We start from the raw sequence: 20431 nt of genomic DNA, 5'->3' as shown, positions 1-20431 counted from the left end.
ACATTCATTTCTTCCCTCCTCTCTATCCATGATCTTTCTTTCCCTGCAGTGTCCAACACGGTGTTGTGCCCACAGGCACGTAGCACTCAATGGTGTCTGTGGAATGATGAATGAACTCCACTTGCTCAAGGCGGGGAACCCTCCTTCTACACTCTTAGCCCTGTCTTGGACAACTGTCTTCCCAGAACTCCTGGAGGCTCTGTCTCTTCTCAGTTCATTTCTAGCTCATTGTAGAAAAGCAGGTCCCAGAGCCATGCAAGATGGAGTGTCTCCCCTCTTCACCATGCCACCGCCTCTAGAGTCTTTCCTGATCACGCCCAGCCCACACTCCTCACCTGCCTTCTAGCCTGTGGCTCATTCTGTCCCTCGCTCGTTTGCTCATTCGGACCTGTAAGCTCTGAAGCTCACCTAGACCCTCTGCTTACTGACTGCCATGTCTCAGTAGCTTCTGTAATTGCTTTACTCTCTCCTTTAATTATCTTTAATCTCCTAATAATTTCTGGAGGTGGATATTGTTATCCCCTTTTTACACACAAGGAAATAGAGGTTCAGGGAAATGGGAGAGCTAAGACTCCAACCTATGCCTGCTGCCTCCAAAATCTCAGCTTTTTCAATCTACTCCATGGCATCCACCTGCCCTATATAACACTTTTGTATGCACCTGTCCACTGTACACATTTATTGAGAGTCTGCGATGTGCAAGACAGCAGCCTTTTTTCTCCAACTAGATTTAGAAAGCTTTTCCTTTCCTTGGATCCCCCCTGATGTGGGGCACAGAAGTCCTGAAGGAGCTCACCCTCTGCAAGTGACTGTTGGGGGGGGTCTCTATTCCACCTCCATTCCCATCTCCAGCCAGCACTAGCATTTTTCTATGGCTGATGCTCAGCTGGCTCTGAGCTATGGGTCTGTGTGTGGTGGGAGGGAGCACCTTCATCTTCACCAGGTTCAGGGGCATTGGAGGCAAAATCTGGGTTTGGCTTTGGGGCCCTTTCAGCCTCATTCCCTAGTATTCCCTCACAGGGACTGGCCCTTCAGGTGCTGCACAGGGAAGGAGAGAAAGAATAAGTTAAATAATGCATTTTGTTCCACTCCTGTGCCCTCCCTGGTCTGTCATGAGGATTAAGCAGGCAACATACGTAAAGCACTTGGGACAGACTCCAAATGTGTGCTGTGTCTTCTCCTTGGACACTCCCCGCCTCTTGCACCCTGCCCTTTGTCCTCCAGGGCTTTGCCTGGATTCCTGGTGTTTCAGCCAGTGGGAGGCACAAGTAGGAGGTGAACAGGAGGAGGAAGGGACTGAGGCTCTTAGTCCCCTGGCTGGTGGCCTGAGGGACCACCTGAGGTGGTAGTCCCTGCTTGGGCCTCTCTCTGCAGCCTCTTCTCCTGTGTTCTGGTGGCCTCCCTCCCCTGGCCCCTGCAGAGTGTGGCTTCCCATCGCTGTCACCCGGCCTAGTCTGTTCCTGTAGCCCTGCCCTTTCCTACTGTCCTTTCACAAAGCTTGCTTTGGTTTTCCCTTTGGATGAGCTGCCTGCCTCCTGCTGAGCCCTGGCTGGCAGGAGGGCTAGCCATTAGTAGTGGCAGCACCCACAGTATTTCCTCTCAGCGAATTCTTCCTCTACCTTGAAGATTTGCCCCAATGTCAGTACTTTGTCCTCACCTCTGTCATGACCTTGTTAAGTTGTTCCGGACTCTCTTTGCCCACTGGTCTTCCACAAACCTGTGCCGTAGCCTAGACACAGGTCTGGGTGTGAGGTGGAGGGTGGGACAAATAAGCCCCTTCCTCCACTGGGTCTACCTCAGTTTCCTCATCTGTAAAATGGTCATAAAACTCTCCTTTAATTTAATCCTTCCATGAGAGATTAATGATTGTTTTCATGACTAACTCAAGGAGTTATTAATCATAAAGTTTAAAACAGTGTCTGGAAGGTTGTAAGTCCTATATGTTTGTTAAATAAAGTTAAATACAAACAAATGGATACAAATTTCATAACCTCAGCAGCTGGCAGTGAGTGGCCCTCCATACATGTTGATCCAGTCACGTCTTCACAGTCTGTATCCTAGCCAGTACTGGATGTATTGGATTCTTCATTCTCATCATGGCAGGCATATGCTGTTCCCTCTTCCTTTCACATACACCCCCTGGCTCCTCCCCTATTCTTCAGTCTCTGCTCAAACATCACCTCTTCAGAAAAGCCTTCCTTATTACCCTACATAAAGTACCACCTGTTACTCTCTTTTCCCTCATCCCAGTTTATTTTTTCATAGCATTTATCACTACTTGGCATCATAGAATACTTTTATTGCTTTACTTATTCATATTCCCCATTAGGATATACTCTCTAAGAGGGCAGGGCTTTGTTTTGTTCCTTGATGCTTAGAATACTGTCTGGTATGTATAGAAACTCAGTCAAAATTTATTGCTTGTATGAATAAATGAATGATCAGCCACTCCTTGGAGTTAGGAACTCTTTCTGATCTTAATCATCCTATCCCACTCTCAGTTGTGTGGCCTCAGCTAGGTTATACCAGAGCTACTCACAAATGTGTGATTGCTGAAGAGACCATAAATACTTTGTGAGCAAATGAGTAACCAAGTTCCTGCAACTTGCAAGGGCTATGAGCAGAGAGGCTAATTTGAAAAGCCGGTCCTCTCTGAGGGAGAAATCGTAGTCTCTGATCATGCCCCCTAGCCCATCCTGGCCCAAGGTTGTTACCTATCATTGGGAAGGGCACTAAGTGCTGCTGGTGGCCTTAGAGAAATGACACACTGATAGGACAATGCCTGGAGTCTGCTAGCTCAAACAATGGGACACTTCGGGCATCAGCCAGGAACCATGTGGTGACTACAGGCCCAGAGCAGCCAATATGGAGTTCCTATTTAATCCTATCTCAAGAGTAAGCACTACAAACCCCATCTCATAGCTGGTGAAACTAAAGCTCAGAGAGATTAGATGGTTTGCCCAAAGTCTTACTGGCAGTGAGTGACAGAGTTGAGATTTGACTCCAGTTCTGCCTAATTCCAGATAATAAGCCACAGTGCATACTTTTGGAGGACTCCCTAAGTGTCAGGATCTACTGTATCCCCTTACACAGGTATTGATCTCATTTAGCCCTCATGATAACCTTATTAGTTAAATGTCATCCTCATTTCACAAATTAGAGACCTGAGACAGAGAGAAGATAAGTAACTTGCTCCAGGTCACCCAGCACTATCCTTTACAACATATTACCTTAAATATAACCTCCAACAACTAAAGACTTAGATTTCAAACCATTGCCCAGGGGTAAATTTGCTCCAAAACACTAAGGAAAGGACATTTGAGAAGCAATCAACAGCAAGCTGTAAATTTCACCCAGCGTGCCTCTATGCCCCATGTCTGTCCTCTGCTGCCCCATTCTCTCTCCCTAGTTCTTGGGTGATCCCCAACCTGGGAGGGGAAGGCTGCTGCTGTCTCCGAGGCAGCAGGGCACAAAGTCCAGCCTAGGCCTGCCCAGAGTGGCACCTGCCCTGCCTGCACACACAGGCACATTAATAGGTAATGCACTTGTGATGAGGAAGGGCAGGGCAGGGGAACACAGGGACCTTAAGCTCTGTGGAGTCTTTGGGGCCCAGGGAGGAAGGATTGGGATGAACCCAAAGTTGAGTCAGACAATGGGGACTCTAGAAGTGATGCTCTCAAAGGAGGAAAAGTGTAGGCACCCCAACAGGAAAAAAGGCAAAAGAAAACCTGACATTACTTTCAAGCAAGGCCAGTAAAGTGAAATTCAAGCCCAGGGTGGGGGATGGGAGGTTGAATTTCTTCAAAGTGGGTTGCCTGAAACCTATACTCACCAAATGTCCTCCACAGCTGAAATTTCTCCCCACACATCTCTTTGCACCAGTGAACACGTTAAATGCTCCCTTGACATTAGCCAGCCCCCCAGCTTCTGCTGAACTTCCAGCCATCTCTTACGGGGGGGGGGGGGAAGCAGAATCAGGAATATCTAACGCCTTGTTTTGATGAGACTTCTTCCAGTAAGGATAGTCCCCACTGTGCCCTACCAAACCTGGGTTTCAACACTCAGGGCCCAGCCACAGGTGACTATAAGTGTAGGGGCTTCCTCTCAGCCACATGACTGGAATATGAGGACACAGACTGGGTGATCAAAACATGCTTTTTAAATGAATGGCTGCTCACTCCTTGCCCCTCACCTTGGGCACCTCTGGGCCTCTCTATGGGAAGCAGGGAAGGGAGGGAGAATCACTCTGACCTTGCCTCATGAATTTTGCCCCCTCAGATCTGGGAAGGGGTTCAGCTTGGACCAAAGACACTGGCCCTCTGGGGTTCTGGCAGGGCCAGTGGGTAGCTCCAGACTCCCTGGCTTAGGCCCTCTTAGAAGGCCTGGTGAGGAGGTCCACCCACTAGGCCCCTGGGATAGCCTTCTCTGGCCTTGGGGCCTCAGCAGTTCCTGCATAGCTTTGGAAACAGCACTAGAAATGCCATGGGTGGGTCCAGCAGCTCCCAGTGAAGGTCTTGGAGCACCAGGGACCACCAGAGAGGTGTCTCACCTGGACATACCTTGGAGAGGAGGCTCTGCCTGAAGGAGCTGACTGGCCAGAGCTGGCTCCTCACATCCTTGGTACCTCCCCTCCTCCCCACTGCAGCTCAGCTGCCTCTCAAGTCCTAAGAAATGCCCCTGGACAGGGAGAGTTTCACAGAGCTGCTCCTAAGTCATCTTTAGAGGTCAAAGAGCCAGAGACATCCAGCTTCCCTTCTTCAATATCACCTTGGGCTCCAACAGTCCTAGGCTGGGGGCACTAGGAGGGAGGGGATTTGCCCACTGCAGAGCATCTCAGATAAGTGTCCTGCCTTGGGCCAAGGCTGGAAGGATTCCAACCTCAGAATATCCATTCCTTGGTAGGAGAAAGGAAGTTTTCTGGAGATGGAGCACTTTACTCTCAATGTCCATGCCCTCACGTATTGGAGATCTCTCTGGCAGCCAGAGGACCCTCGACCCTCCAAGGTCCCAGTCCACCCAGATCCCTCCCCTCCCCCAGACGGGGTTAGAAAAGGGCGGCTAGCACAGGGGATGTCCATCCTCCACCCACCCCTCCGGGACCTCGGGTCCCTGTTGCTTGGGGCACCTCTTGCTGTTCTGACCTTATGCCGGAATTCTCGGGCCACCTTCCGGTCCATGGCTGGGCAGGATCGATCAGTGCAGCTGCACGATCCGTTCCTTCGGGTGCCGGGCTACCGGGAGCTGGTTAGAGCAGGCAACCGTGACCGTCGCCGCCTTCCGCGGGGACTAGGGCGGGGCCTGGAAACGGTGGGGGCGGACCCTGGGCGAAGGAGCCGGCGGGGCGGGGCTGCTGGGAGGCAGAGACACCTGTCCTGTAGCGTCACCTCCCGCTGAAGCCTCGGAGAAATGGGCCCCCCAGTGTGGGACTGCTGGCCGCGGCCGGTAGTGAGTGCGGCTGGCTTTTCTTTTGAAGAACTTCCCAAACATATTGAGGAAGAGGATCGCGGAGACCTGGACAGGAAATTTGTGATATTTTGCGCCGGCAGAAATGCAGAGTCCGGAGACTCTTCAACTGGTTGGGTAGCAGGTGCAGTAATGGCAGTTTTCCCCGGACACGCGGTAGAGGTCCACCTGCCCGGCTGATGGACTCCTTGCCGCACATCTCACTTTGGGTGTGCCTTCCACAATGGTCTCCTCCAGGCACTTTCCCCACCAGAAATCAGTCCTTGATCTGTGAATTCCTGGGCTAGGACTGGGTCTTATTGTGGCCCACAAAAGTCTAAACCAGTGTCGGGGAGTGCCCCCACCCACAGACTTCCCCTCCTCTCTTTCTTAAGGGCTCCCCTGGCCCTCAACAAATCCAAAACCAAAATCAACACACACCTTCACTGAAGCATGGAAGGGCCCAGCTGTGACCTCTGATTTGTGGCTGACCTTTATCCAGAACACACACTCTCTGGCCCATTTGACTCAATACAGCCAAAATATTCCCTGCCTGGGTCAAATTCTGGGCACAAACAATAATGAAGGAGGCTTGGGACAGAGGAAAGAGGGGGGCAGGAGTGGAGAGATAAGCCCAGGTGAAGTGGGTGGATGGGATAACTATGGAGCATATGCCTGAACCTAACCTAGATTGGGTGTCTGACCAGTTTGCACATAAGGGGCAAGAGAAAGAAGATGGACAAATGGTTGTAACTTCAGGGACATATAAAGGCACCTCTCAGGATGGGAATACAGCTTAGAGATACAGTGCTTGCCTAGCATGCTCAAGGCCCTGGGGTTGAGCATGGGGGGGGGGGAGCCCCTTCTCAGAGTGCTCTCCCGCCAGCTGAAGTTTTGCAAGCAGACACTTTTTATGTGGGCTAAATTATTACCCAGTTTAATCTGTAAATCCCTCCTGGGGAAGAATTGTCTTACAATATTATCCAAGTCTTCACCTTTGTATTAACTAGGTAAGTCAGAGATTAAAGAGAGATTAAGATGCATGAGATTTTCAACGGTCCAGAAAAATGTCACAAAGCATCTTCCTCTCCAACTTACAACACTGATTTGCTGCATTTCCTAAATGTGTCATGTGGCTATTTATTTCTTATATAGAATCCAGGCAGACATTGGTAATGTACTTACCCAAAAGATATAGTCTACTGACCACCCAATCTTTTTTTTTTTTTTTTTTAACATGACCACAACCTCCATGGATTCTGTCCTTCTTTAAATGCTTCCCACTTGGCTTCAAGGACAGCATTGACATCTGGTTCTCTTCCCCATGCATGTTTCTTCCCAAGCTTCCTCTGAGACCTCCCTGCCTCCACCCATTCCTTACCCAGTTTTTCAATGCCCCGTCCTTGACTCTCTCCTCTTCACCTTCCCTTCTATGCCCAGGTTTTCAGATAATCTGTGTGATGATAGCCTCAGGGTTCTATTTATCATAATATGACTAGTGTCGGGCATGGCACAAAATAGATGCTCAAAAAGTTTGTTAAATGAATGAATGAATGTGCACACCCAAAATTATACCCCTATCTGGGGGCGTTCTGACCAAATCTCTCTCCTCTTCCTTGTCCTCTTCCTCCTTCTCATAATTATCTACAAGTACTGGCATCTAGTTCGTGTTTCTTAACTGTTAGCCATGTGAACAATGCACAACCTCCCAAGGCTTTCAGATTCAGCTTTCTAACATTTAAAAATTCATCTTGGACAGAGAGTGTGCTTTGTTCACAATATTAAAGTTGTTTTGTTAGTCTGGCCTTGATGGGAGCAATGATATGGCAGCATGAGGCACTAGAACAACCTTGCTCAGTCAACATTTCCTGAGCTAGTGCTGGCATTCAGAGGAAGGACTCATAGTCATTCTCCAAAGGTGCTCACAACTCGGTAGGGTGGGGATTTGGGAGCCCAGAGTCTGCTCCTGACTACTGACCACCAAGTGGCATGTTCCAGGCTTCAGTGTGACCCTCTGTAAAAGTTGAAGTTAGGATTGGATTAATTCAGCATCTCTGATTTCTGGTGGAAGCAGCTTTCAGGATCCAAGTTAGGGAGCTGAGGTTGCCCAGGTGCCTCTGCTCCCTCAGGGGACTGAATGAGCTGAATCCAGGCTCCCTGGGGAGGGTAGTAGCCACAGGCCAAGAAAGGGAAAGTCTGGATTATCTTCAGGCGCCTAACTATGGTAATGAGCTCGGCTGTCCTGTCACTCTAAATCTGGGAGGAGCCAAGATCTTGGGAGGAGGGTCGGGGACGGAGCAGGGACACAGGAGCTAGTCAACAAGTAGTGTGGAGTGGAGGTATAACCTGCCTTGCTGTGTGAGATATCTCGGAGCCGACCCAGAGCCGGACCCAGCGCTCAGGCTCTCTAGTTCCCCTGCGCCCCTATGGGATTCCCGACGCCCATGCTCTGCCTGCTACTGGCTTGCGTCTGGAGGCTCCGGGGTGAGCCTGCTCTGGAGTCCCGGCAGGTGCACCCTGTCGGTGAGAGCGGTGTAGACAGGGGAGGCTAGGGCTGTGGGAACTTTTAGGGAAGCAGGTTGTGCAGGTTGGAGAGAGGGTGGAAGGAGAAGGTCTGATCTGAGGGAGGGAGGGCAGGGGGTCCGGAAAGAGGGGAAGCTTACCGCAAGAGAAGCAGGTTTATGGCGCAGAGGAAAAAGGGTTTCAAGTGAGACTGGGTGGAAGACTTGAACGGGGGTTCAAGAAGTGGAAAGAAGGAGGGAGACCCTTTCCTAGAAGGGTCTCAGGGAGCTGGAAGAAGGACTTGAGAAGGCTGCAAAGAGAGAGAGAGAGAGAGAGAGAGAGAGAGAGAGAGAGAGAGAGAGAGAGAGACACTAAGGGAATGCCACATGATGCCAGAGGGGCTTCCTAGTAGGTGGGGAAATGTTGGTGGGAAACCCAGACAAAGGGATGCAAAGCCCCCCATAATCTTCCCTCTCCAGCTGCAGCAGCCACACCTCGGGCAAGTGCAGAGCTGCCGCCTGAGCCAGCCGGGGGACCCAGGTAAGTAGGCACATGATCTAGTCATCCCACCCACTGCTCCCATCCCTATTCCTGGTCCAGGTGGCCCTAGGGGTTAGCATGCAGAATGGGGTGTGCCTGGGGGTGAAGGGAGGCATGGTCATCCTAGCCCCTAACCCATGCCAGGCTTGGTTCTCATTTAGCCACAGCTACCAGGAGGTGACCCTTGCAGCAGGGAATGCCACAACAGTGATGGGAAGCCAGGTAAGAGGACCTGGGAATAGGGTCTTCATTGGGCAGGGGGTATATTTCTATCTGGATGGGAGGCTGCCAGGGAACTCTGTAGATACAGGAGGACTCTCTTGGGAATTAGAAGGGAACAGATTCCTGGTATGTGTCTGAAGTGTAAAAATCCATAAAACACTTTTATTCCCATTTTCCTAATCTCTTGGGGCCCCGAATCCAGTTGTGAATTTTTTTGGCAGGGGTGGGCACAGCTGAGCTCTGCCCTCCTATAGGTGAAAGCAGGCAGGTGAGGCTCTAGGAGAGTGAAGTTCTCTTTTCCCTGTCTGCATTGCAAAGGCCCTCAACCCTGTCATAGGCCTGTCTCCATATGCTGTACAGTGCCCAGGAATACTGCCTGAGAAGCTAGCAAAAATAGGGCCACCTGCTGGAGGTTGCAGGGAAGGACTGATTGAGACGTAGAACCCTGAGCTACTGTCCTTTGAGTCATGACCATTTCCTTGGTCCATCCTCCTGGATCCTCCTCATTTGTGGGAGAGGTGGTGGGGTTTGTTTTCTCCCTTTGCCAAACTTTGTTGGCCTCTGGATCAGGGATTCAGGTTTTCTTTTTAATTCCAGTGTACATTGGTCTCCTTTTTTTCCCTACAACCACAGACACATTATACATTCAGCCCACCTGTGATGTCATTCCCCAGAGTGGCTTGAGTCACCGCTATGTGCACCACCCCAATGAGCATCTCTGGGTGACCAGTTGGGCCAGCACGTTGGGGAGCATCATTTATAATAGTAAACAATGAGACCCAGCTATCCGCCTTTTGGAAATAGGTACAAAGGCTTAAGGCGGGCTGAGGTAGGCGGGGGTGAGCTGGGGTGGGGCACTCTTTTTCTATAATGTGGATTTGCTAGGTGTTTTACTTCTCTTTTACCTGCTCTTCCAGGCTCCAAGTTTTAGAATTGTAGTCAGATACAGTTTGAGTTGAAAAGGTGATCCTACAATGAACAGATGAACTCAAGTCTCCTGATTGAGCCAGGCTTGTCCCTCTGCTCACGGGTCTCTAGGAATCCACACATTTTAGTGGGAAAATGATCCTTACCCAGACATCTCATTCCCCGATGGACTTCCATCCTTCCTAGTTTCCTGGCAGCCTCCCTCCCCTTTTCTTATGGAAAGGCACAAACATCTGAACCAGGTGACCTGGTTTCTCACATTATTCAATAGAGCAATAAATAGTTTGAATGGCCTTACTCTAAGGTGACTAATGGTGTGTGGGTCTGAGCTCCCTGTACCGGGGACACTTCCAGGGCTCCTATCTGGAATGCCCTCATCTGCAAGGAATTAGCCATGATCCCAGACCAATAGACAACTAACCTTGATTTTAAGTCAGTCCAGCTTCTGTAGTGTTCAGGCATTTTCCAGAGAACTGATGGCTTAGACCAGCAGCTTAATGAATTTGAATAAGAGGAAAAAAAAAGAAGTTCATTATTATTTTCAGAAACCTCAATGCAACTGAAGTTTAGCTTGCCTTTCAGTTATCACTACAATAGGCTTCAGACCACAAGGGTGACTGTCACCAGAAGGAATCACAGATATTTTCCTATCACCTTCCACTTGTTGATATCTCAAGATATCATTTATGCTCATTACTACTTCAAAATTTGGGCAGTGATAAGATCTTGTCACTGCATGTGTTAATAAAGAAGCACAAATATTACTAAAGCACACACTTCAATAATACATTTTATAATTATATTATAGTATATTTGATTTCCTTTTTAATCTTAGGTTTTATTTGATATATTTGAAAACATTACTCTGAGAAGGTGTCTACATAGTCTTCACTAGATTGTTAAAGGGGTTTTTGGCATAAAACTAATTAAGAACCCCTGAGTCATCTTGAAGATGAATCATTTGGACAGAATTTAAAGACTACTCCAAAAATGGCTTTGGGGCATGGGCTGTCTTATCCTCACAATATGAGTCTCAGAGGCCACATCTAAGGTGGGGGTGAAGTGTGGAGACACAAACAATGAGCTTAATTAAGAGCTCTTCAGGGGCCAAAGGAGGATGGTGGCTTTACCATTTCCGGTTTCCTGTGGTCTCCAAGGGTCTTTAGGGTAGGTTGCTACAGGTGGGAAGCCTGACCCCTAAGGCTGACCTGGTCTCTGGGTCAGGACTGCTGAGAAGACCCAGAAGGTACCAAAGGATGGTAAGAAACATGGCAAAGGATTGGTCAGTGACCTCCCAGATGCTCAGAAGGACAAGGAGAGGGAGGGTATGAGTGTTAGCGCATGAGGCAGAGAGACTTCAGCTGCTAAGAAAGGAAGGGCAGAGAGCTGGGGCTGGGCTCCTGGGACCAAGGCTTCTGAATATTTGCTATGTTTCAAGTCATTTGCTGGAGACCAGGGGTTCAGCCCCGGGCATGCAGAGATGCCAGTGAGGGGGGAAGACATAGAGATCAACCCACAGTGAGGTTTGTGGCTGGTTGGTCGTGAGAACAAGAACGTAAGCTCCATGCAGGGACTCTGTCTCTTCACTGCACCTAGCTCAGTGCCTGGAACATAGTTCTGGGTACTTTGTACTGATGAGGAGGCTGAATCTCTAAGAGGGAGCCCACTGTGTTGGTCCCGGTCCCAGGTGACATTAGACCCCTCAGACTGAAGTTCTAGTGTGTGGCGAGTGACACTCCTGATGCTCAGGACTGTCCTTTCAAGTGGTTTATGTCTGAAGAGACCATGTGCCGGGAGTGGTCTGGAGACTAGGCATTCTGAGCCCTGCCTTGCTGTCTCCTCAGATCTGTGGTCTTAGGGAGAGTTCTAACTTGGAGCTGAGTTCCTAGAACAATAGTTGGATCCTTGAGGTCCTGCTTTTTCTGCTCTTGGAAAAGCCCCAGGGGAAGGTGGGGTGGGGAGGGGTGTGATGTTTCTTGTGTTCCTCACCTCCGCCCCCTGTTTGTTCTCCAGACAAGGGTTTCTGTGTGGGGCTGTGGAGGGCAGAAGGCTTCCTGTAGAGGGAGGGAGAAGGAAGGGGAGACTAGGGCATAGAGTGGGGGTATGTTCAGATTTTGGGCATCACCAGGCTCCCCCAGATGTCACTTTAAAGGGCCTAGAACAGTCCTGGGTCTAGAATATCCTGAAAATTCTCTGGTACCTCTCAATGGTGGCCAGGGGAGGTAAATGGCTTTAGCACTACACCAAGGAGCAGGGGAGCTTCCTCTTTACAGATAATGAACAGAAGAGCTGTGACCTCCAGGAAGCCCACCTAGGAGCTGGCCCTGAGGTCAGGCCTTCATTGTCCTCCCTATCCTGTCTCTAAAAGGAAGCCGAAGCCCTCAACTCCTTGGCCATGTCTTCCTGGGAAAGGCGGCTCCATCGGGCCAAGTGTGCGCCATCTTGTAAGTGGCACCCTCCCTGTGGTCTACAGGCTGTTTGTGACAGGTTCCTGACCCATGAGAAATTGTGAGGGCAGGAAGGGTCTTCTCTCTGGCCTCCTGTGACCTCTTTTCCTGACTCAGGTCTCTCTACACCTTCCCCGTTGGCCTCCAACGCCACTCTGCTTCTTCTTCCTACCTGAGGGGAGTTGCATCCCAGGGCCCTGGGGCTCCCCTCACACCGTCTGACTCCAGTGAAATTGGGCTTCTTTTCAGTGACTGGTTTTCTCTCCCCTTCATTCTGTGTCTGTGCCTTCTTTCTACTTCCAGTGGCACCGCTCTTCACTATGTCCTGTTTTCTGTGTCCTCTCCTCTCACCTGTCCTGTGTCTATGGTCCCTCCCCTCACCTGCCTCATGCCTGGGCCTGCCCCCGTCACCTGTTCCGTGTCTGTGGCCTGTCCTCCCACATCATGACTGCTTCCTTCACCGCACTCTTCTACTTTGCTTCCTCTTCACCTGTGGCCTTCTCACTACAAGCTTCCCATAAAAGGGCCTCTCCCCTTTTCTTGGCCTCTGCCCCTGCCCTGTGGAGCACTGAGGAAGAATACTACCTGAGGATCTTCCAGGCAGTCTCTCCCTGCTCATTCCTCATGCTTCATTTTCTCAGTTTTGCTCCCTTGACTGCCAGCCAGGATTTCAGCTTCCGGAATTGAAGGCCTGACAGCCTCGGGGCCTCTTGGTGCATACTAAAGGCAGAGCCTCTGCCACCTCACCTGGCCTGCCTGCTAGGGAGTGGGCAAGGCTACAGTCTGAGGTATCCCTCGAGGGCCCCATTCAGGCCAGTTAAGAAATATTGGGGCTGTCTGGGATGAGGACCTGATGCCCAGCACAAGAAAATGTGTATCACTGGGTTCTGCCCATCTTGGCTCCATTGGGAGGTGACTCTGTGTCTCCCTTGCAGATTTGTTCTCCTGCTTTAATGGGGGCGAGTGTGTGCACCCAGCCTTCTGTGAGTGTAGACGCTTCAATGCCAGTGGACCACGCTGCCAGATGGGTGAGTCTGGGCTGTACCCTTAACCCGTGGGGGTGGTGCTGAGGCCTGCTGGGCTGAGGGGAACTCACCAGCCTCTAGCCTGATGCCCAGCACAGCTGTGCAGAGAAGCTCTCTTTCCCCTGCCTCAGTGTACAATGCAGGCCCTGAGAGGGATAGTATTTGCCGGGCGTGGGGGCAGCACCATGTGGAGACATTTGACGGCCTCTACTACTACCTCTCTGGGAAGGGCAGCTACACGCTGGTGGGGCGCCATGAACCTGAGGGGCAGAGCTTCTCCATCCAGGTGAGGTCTCCCCTGCCCTGTCTGTCCAGAAAGTTCTACCAGTCCCTGGTGGGTGGGGAAACCTGGGCTCTGTTTGTGTTGGAGAACCTGGCACCCTCCTGTCCCCATCACGGCCAGCTGCAGCCCAGGGAGTCTGCATCTAGAAGGGGACATGGCTCCACAGTTCTTGCTTGCCTACTGAGTCTCAGCTGTCCCCTGACTATTCATTCATTTACTGAAATATTTGAGTGCTCCTGGACTCTTTTCTGGGTACAAGGTTTGAGGGTGGAAGGCCCTGAGAACAAGGACTTCCTTGTTCTTGGAAAAAACAGACATGAAATGAAGTGAATCATTTCAAATACAACTGGGCACCAGACGGGACATTTAAGTTGGGATCCGAAGGAAGAATTAGAGTTAGCAAAAAGGAGAGCAGTGGGAGTCGGGATGGATAAGAAGACATTCTAGGCAAAGGAAATTCTGGGTAATAAGGGCCTCAGATAAAGTGCATGGTGCCTCAGAAGAGATGTTGGAGGTCTCAGATGACTCCATTTAGTCACTAACTCTAAAGAGACTAACCAGATGTGCTGCCTTTCCAAGCTGGTAGAGGAGCCCCTCTCTGGGTTAACATGACCTTGCCATTGCACATCTCTTACAAGGACTGCTTCTGGGTTTCATCCTCTACCAAATACTTCCTAAGCTAGGAGCCATGTTTTTTGTTTGGTTTTTCCAGTGTCTGCATTAGTGTTCAGTAAAAGCTTGTCAAATATATGAACATACGTGTGAGAGGCACTATTTTGCAGAGTTGATTTCCTTGCCACCCATATGTTGAGTGAGAAGTCACCTCCAGGCCAATACACCTGCCTGGAGAAAAATCTACCTGGGAACCTGCTCTGCCCGAGGGCACCTTGGTCTTTAGGGCTAAAGGGTTGGGGATTTGGGGAGATCCTAGCACTCAATGTCACCCCTCTGCCAGCTGGGTATGATCCTCCTGCCTCAGAAATAGTGTACCAAAAGGCTGCCCTGGAGGCCATGTGCAGGATGGGCTGGGTGGTGACCAATTCTCCCCTCTCTGCCTTGGGGTATCATGCATCAGAGTTTTTCATGACTGTCATTTTATGATGGATATGTTACAATTACTTAGATTAATGGGGTGCCACACATTGATGGATTGTGAAACAACTTAATGAGTTACACCTAGCATTTGCAAAAGAGAAAGAAAATGTAAGAATGCATTAACCATTAATGTGGATATTAATTTTAAACTTTGCTTTACTTATATATATGTATGTCTTACTCTGGGTTATGGTAAAAAATGCTTAGAAAACTGTAAATTAGAACTTGGGTGGCTTTTATAGTTCCCATTTTTTAGTAGAAGGAGTGTGAGCCTTTTTAACCACATCTAACAGTCATCTAATGGAAGGTTGGTTCCTGGGAAGGGTTTCTGCACATGGCAGGAAGACACTATCACACCTTTTCCCTAAGCTCTGGGAACCCTACCCTACCCAGTGGGTTTATGGATTCTGAAGGGAACAGAGAAAAGGTATGTGTGACTAACAGCATCAGAGTGATGTGTGTGCCTGTGTGTGTAGGGGAGCTGTCTCTGCGTGCCAGGGGTATGGGGAGGGGAGTGCAGTGTGCTTATGGCGTGTGCACTGAAAGTATCCTGTGAGTATATATATGGGTGTGTGTGACTGTGTTTTGTATGCGTGTGGAATGGTGTGAATACATAATCAGCCTTCAATCTGATGGGACAACCTGGGAAGATAAATAAAACTGTCCACAAACAGGGAGATGGTACAATGGTCTGAAGTGGGCCCTGGAATCCAATCCATACAGACCTGGTTTAGAATCCTGTCTCTACTATTTGCAAACTGTGTGTTCAACCTTAATAACTCCACCTTTAAAATGCAGATAATCATAGCTCCAACCTCCCTGTGGTGCTGTGGGGATTAGGAGAGGTCATAGAGGAAAGGTGCTTGGCCCATAGGGGTAGGCGATCAGACCACATTAGCAGAAGCTCAACAAGGAGTGCCACTCAGGGCCAGGACTGTAGCAGGAGCCTTTGAACTGGTCTTTGAACCCCCCAATCAGGTGCACAACGACCCACAGTGTGGCTCCGCCCCCTACACCTGCTCAAGGTCTGTCAGCCTCTTCCTTGCGGGTGAGCAAGAGATCCATCTGGCCAAGGAAGTCACCCATGGAGGCATGAGGTAACTATGACTCTTCCACTCTGAGCCATCCTCCATCCCTACACTGGGAAGGGGACCATCTGCCCTTCTCAAGCCTAAAGGAAATTATTTTCAAGGGACAAAGAGCACTTTCCACCATCAAGGCAGAAGCTTGCTGTTGGATCAACTGGGTTTCAGTAGGGTTGGAAGGAAGTTGAGTCTTTCATGGTTTTCTGCAACCCCTAGACTCGGTGGGTTTCCAGACGGCAAACTTTCACAAGATGGCAGAATTTTCTAGAGATTTGGGTTCACTACTATAAACATACTTAATTTTTTTCTTTTATAATTTAATGGAACTCTCGCCAAATGAATCACACAGTTTCTGCCTCCTCTGAGCAGACTACACCCATTTTCACACTTTTCTGATGATGCAAGGTCATTTTGAATGTTGGTTATCTTGCTAGGCCATCAGGGATGCCCCGGGACCACCTGAGGGGTGAAGACTCTGCTCTCATACTAAATTGCCCCAGACTGTGGTTCTGTCTCAATTCTTTCTTACTTCCCTTGCTGTCCAATGTCACTTCAGGTTGCTGCCAGAGGGGCTCTTCCTATTTTGACTTTTGCCCCATCTGTATCTCTTGCTTCAGATCTGGAAACTGGGTACCCAAATTTTATGAGGCTGAGAATAAGACTAAGACCCTAAGCTTTCTGCTGTAAATATTGGCCTGACATTTAGATCTTTTCACTGGTTAGGCACTACTTTTGTTTCTCTTTTCTGATTTCCAGCTGGAGTGAAAATTGGCAAATTCTAGATTGGCTAGGGTCCCTGTACCAGTAAAACTGGGAAAGTGATCAGGAGTGCTAAAGCTCTATGTCTTTTCTTGGTCTCTCAGTTTTCTCCCTCTCTTGGCTTCTAGACTTATCACTATGTTTTTGCTCCCCATTAAAATAAATAAACAAATAAATGAAGTAGAAGTCCACTTTATATCTGCTTTCCTGTCTGGGAGAAAGGAGGTGGCAAATTCAATCTCTCTAAGATTTATCCTTGCCAGGAAAATTGCAATATTGAAAATGCTTTTGCCAGGTATGTTGGTGCATGCCTGCAATCTTGGCAGCTTGAGAGGAGAGGCTGAGGCAGGAAGATCTCAAGTTTGAGGCCAGTCTCAGTAACTTAGTGCAACTGTGTATAAAAATTTAAAAAAGGAAATTAAAGGAATGTCATTCAATTGTAGCATGCCCTCAGGTTCAATCTTGAATACTTGAATACCAGAACAGAGAGAGAGAGAGAGAGAGAGAGAGAGAGAGAGAGAGAGAGAGAGAGAGCCCTCTGAAGAGTAAAATGCCTCTTCCAGGCACATGGGAATTCAGGGGAGAGATATTGTGGGGGCTTCAGATCATGGAGTAGGGGATGGCTGGTCCTTTGGTTAAGGGATAGGGTCGTAGAGATATGTGGACTCCCTGAAGCTCTGTGCTATGCTCTTCAGAGTCCCACTGCCACATGTGATGGGGAACGTGCGTCTGCAGAGGCTTGCTGACTATGTCATTGTGCGGTACCAGTCAGCCTTCACACTGGCCTGGGATGGCGCCTCAGCTGTCTACATCAAGATGAGCCCAGAGTTCCTGGGCTGGACCCAGGGGCTGTGTGGAAACAACAATGCTGACCCCCAGGATGACCTGATGACCAGCTACGGTGAGGTGCAGGGCATGTGATTTCTGAAAGGCTTTGGTGGGAATGGAGACTGGGTCTGGCTGGGAGGGCCTGGAGGGGACCTGGGGTCATGGTCATAGTGTTAAGGACCCAGTGGGAGGCCAGGGACCTCTTGCTAAATGTGTGGCCTTAGGCATGTTCTCAATACTCTGACCTCAGTTTCTTCATTTATGAAATAGTCATGATAAGAATTCCTACTCAGGTTATGTGCAGATCTAATGAACACTTTCCAGGTGGCAGAGAGAGGAGCTGGGGAACAGGGGCCTCAAAAAAGCCAGGAAGAGAAAGGGCCCAGTTAGACCTGAAAGTACCCATGGAGGGATGGGTAGGAAGTAAAAGTGAAGGTCTCAGGGTAAGTCATGGTGGCTCCAGCTGGGAAGGAAAGTGACTCCTTTTGAGCACTCACAATGTGCTAACCACTTGACTGCATCACCTCTAGTAGTCTTTGTAATAATATCACTGGGGAATTATTTCTCCTTTCTACACATGGGGAATCAGGCTCAGTGAGGTGCAAGAACTTTTTCTCTGTTGGTTGCATGGTATATGCTACTCTGAGTTTGGAGCAGTAGGAAGCCACTACAGGGTCTTGAACATTTTGGGGGGTGGCAGGGGTAACTGGGGATTGAACTCAGGGGCACTCAACCACTGAGTCACATGTCTAGCCCTATTTTGTATTTTATTTAGAGACAGGGTCTTACTGAGTTGCTTAGCACCTTGCTTTTGCTGAGGCTGGCTTTGAACTCAAAATCCTCCTGCCTCAGCCTTCCTGGCCACTGGGATTACAGGCATGTGCCACTACGCCTGGCTGAACATTCTTGACTATTATAGATGAATAGCTTTTCTATGAGATTGGCTCAGCTGGGAAGTTCAGATTGAGACCACAGCTCAGGAGGCTGGTTCTTCAAAACTGCTTACCTATTCCATGGCACCTCAGAGCTCACTGCTCCTCCTACCTCTACCCTCCCTGATTATGTGACTTCTTCCCTACAGGAAAGCTGACGGATGATGTAGCTGAGTTTGTGCACAGCTGGCAGGAGCTGCTCCCCAACCACCCTCCAGGGCCCACAACCTCCTCCCTTCCTCGCCCACCATGCCTGCAGCAGACCCCAGGAGCCATGCAGGTCTGGGCCCTAAGGAGAGTCCCCCCACCTCAGTGCCAAGCTGTAGTGGGTTTCCTGTCAAGTTCTTAGAAAGCCATTGGTCGCTGGGACCCAGGCAACTGTTGCCATTCCTTCTCATCTCTACACTCCACCTCCTCCTCTTCTCCCTCCAGATGAAGTCAGGGTTCACTAGGGGCTGGTGAAGTGAGGGCTATGTGTAGCTCTTCCAGCTTCCAGCCCCAGTTCCTGGCCCTTACTTCATTCAGGGTGTGTATGAGCGTTGTGAGGCGCTGCTACGGCCCCCCTTTGATGTCTGCCATGCCTACGTCAGTCCTCTGCCCTTTGCAGCCAGCTGTACCAGTGATCTCTGCCAGTGAGTGGGAATTGTGTGGTGTTGGGTTGTGGGGAACTCCTTCCAGTATTTGGGGTGAGGGCTCTGAATGTGGGCCACTGATAATCCCAGATATGCTTCTTAAAGCTCTGGAATTCTCATCTGCCTAGGTGGGGCAGAGCTTCCACCATTAAACTGAGGCTCCAAGATGGGGTCTGATCCCTTCAGGGTCACACAGCAAGTCAGTGGCAATGCTGGACTGGAATCCAAGTTTCTGCCTTCAGTCTAGGGATTTGTATGCCTAGATGCCTCCTCAGCTCCCTTTCAAACTGAGGGGGAGGAGGGGTACCCCAAAGCCCTAGTAGTCTCTACAAGGTGCTTTGGGACTGATGGCAGGTTAGACCTTGTTCCCATGTGACCTTCAATTTCCTTGCACAGATCAGGAAGCGATGAAGCCACCTGGTGCAGAGCACTGGCTGAATATGCTCGGGCATGTGCACAGGCTGGGCGGCCCCTGCAGGGTTGGAGGACCCAGCTCTGGCAATGCAGTAGGTGCAGCCTGGTGGTGGGCAGGGAGGGCTTCAGACAAGCTCTGATGTGGGCTTTGGGTGACATCTTCAGTCCTCGGCTAAATGCTCTGTCCTGCTCAGAACCATAGTCATCAGAGCTTTTAGCCCTGAGGTTCCAACTGCATGTGATAGGAAAACTGAGGTTCAGAGTCAGGGACAGAGGACTGGCCTGTGAGATGAGGCTGGTCTGAAAGCCTCCCAGGCCCTTGCCAGTTTCCTGGGCACACAGTGCTCTTTCTGGGACTAGAGAATCGGGAAAAGCAAAAGCTTTGCACTCCCATCCTGGGCCCTGGAGTGAGCGTGGGTCCTGGCAGAGCCAACAGGCCACTGCTCCCTTCCTCCCAAGCCGTGCACTGCAAAGAGAAGGCCTTTACCTACAATGAGTGCATTGCCTGCTGCCCTGCCTCCTGCCAGTCCCGGACGTCCTGTGTGGACAGCGAGATTGCCTGTGTGGATGGCTGCTACTGCCCCAATGGTATGCTGGCGGAGGTTGAATTGGGATGTGGCAGCAACTTTCTGACCTAGCACAGAAACAGTGGTTCAGAGATGGCCTGTTTGTGGAATGAATGAATAAAAGAAGAAAGGAGCATACAACTAATAAGTGAATGTCTTAAGAGATGTGGGTGGAATTGTGGCCTCTTCAGACAATCATCTGATTTTATTGGGATATTTAACTTAATTGAGACTGAGCTTTTTAAGGTGTGTAGATGAGGATAAGTCATTCATTCATTCACACATGTATTTGTTTAAACAGCTATCCATATACAGTTACTTTATTTTGTTTTTTATGATGTATAAATTTGCATCACATTTGTAGGGTACAATTCACTTAGCTAGGCAGAGCGTTGAGATTTTAAAAAAAGCTGTAGGCATTGACTTTAGGGATCAGGATCTGGTTTCAGGGATAAGACACACATCTGACTCTAGTCTTAGGTATGATGTGGTAAAAACCAGCTCGGGGTTCAAACAAGGAGAGAGAGAGGAATTCATGGGAGAGGAGGTGAGGGAAGGCTATCTGGAGAAGGTGGTACCTAGACTGGTTCCAGATGCATGATCGGACTTTGAAAGGTGGTGAAGAGAAGCTAGTTAGTGTGCAGGTTGGGGGTGGTCCTCTGAGCAGTGGGATTATTACCCAGAAGAAATTCATGTCTGGTCTGAGCTTAGGATTTAGAGGAGATGATTTGA

At 49.6% G+C, this 20431-nt stretch overlaps 2 protein-coding genes across 9 annotated transcripts in view; one reads left to right on the top strand and one right to left on the bottom strand.

Moving 5' to 3' along the window:
- Window positions 1-5305, bottom strand: part of Ush1c (USH1 protein network component harmonin) — a 42985-nt gene extending 37680 nt beyond the window's left edge. For 2 of the 7 annotated variants that reach the window (XM_078046395.1, XM_078046396.1), the window contains exon 1: window positions 5142-5298. In XM_078046395.1, coding sequence (XP_077902521.1) covers window positions 5142-5177 — 36 coding nt within the window. In that variant the 5' untranslated portion in view covers window positions 5178-5298. Of the gene's footprint in view, window positions 1-5141 lie in introns of all 7 variants that reach the window. The other 5 variants (XM_078046397.1, XM_078046394.1, XM_078046391.1 and 2 more) reach the window with 5 other exon arrangements.
- Window positions 5306-7735: 2430 nt separating this feature from the next.
- Otog (otogelin) overlaps window positions 7736-20431 on the top strand; it is a 75622-nt gene continuing 62926 nt past the window's right edge. Inside the window, exons 1-12 of one of the 2 annotated variants that reach the window (XM_078046389.1) lie at window positions 7736-7926; window positions 8424-8484; window positions 8646-8706; window positions 12002-12077; window positions 13016-13108; window positions 13237-13391; window positions 15462-15580; window positions 17023-17228; window positions 18237-18367; window positions 18613-18719; window positions 19116-19225; window positions 19593-19721. In XM_078046389.1, coding sequence (XP_077902515.1) covers window positions 7869-7926; window positions 8424-8484; window positions 8646-8706; window positions 12002-12077; window positions 13016-13108; window positions 13237-13391; window positions 15462-15580; window positions 17023-17228; window positions 18237-18367; window positions 18613-18719; window positions 19116-19225; window positions 19593-19721 — 1306 coding nt within the window. In that variant the 5' untranslated portion in view covers window positions 7736-7868. Of the gene's footprint in view, window positions 7966-8423; window positions 8485-8645; window positions 8707-12001; window positions 12078-13015; window positions 13109-13236; window positions 13392-15461; window positions 15581-17022; window positions 17229-18236; window positions 18368-18612; window positions 18720-19115; window positions 19226-19592; window positions 19722-20431 lie in introns of both variants that reach the window. The other variant, XM_005326853.4, reaches the window with a different exon arrangement.

Source organism: Ictidomys tridecemlineatus, chromosome 4 (assembly GCF_052094955.1).
Source record: "Ictidomys tridecemlineatus isolate mIctTri1 chromosome 4, mIctTri1.hap1, whole genome shotgun sequence".
NCBI classification, from domain to species: domain Eukaryota; kingdom Metazoa; phylum Chordata; class Mammalia; order Rodentia; family Sciuridae; genus Ictidomys; species Ictidomys tridecemlineatus.
The sequence above is the reverse complement of the archived record's forward strand: the minus strand, read 5'-3'. Positions and strand labels throughout refer to the sequence as shown.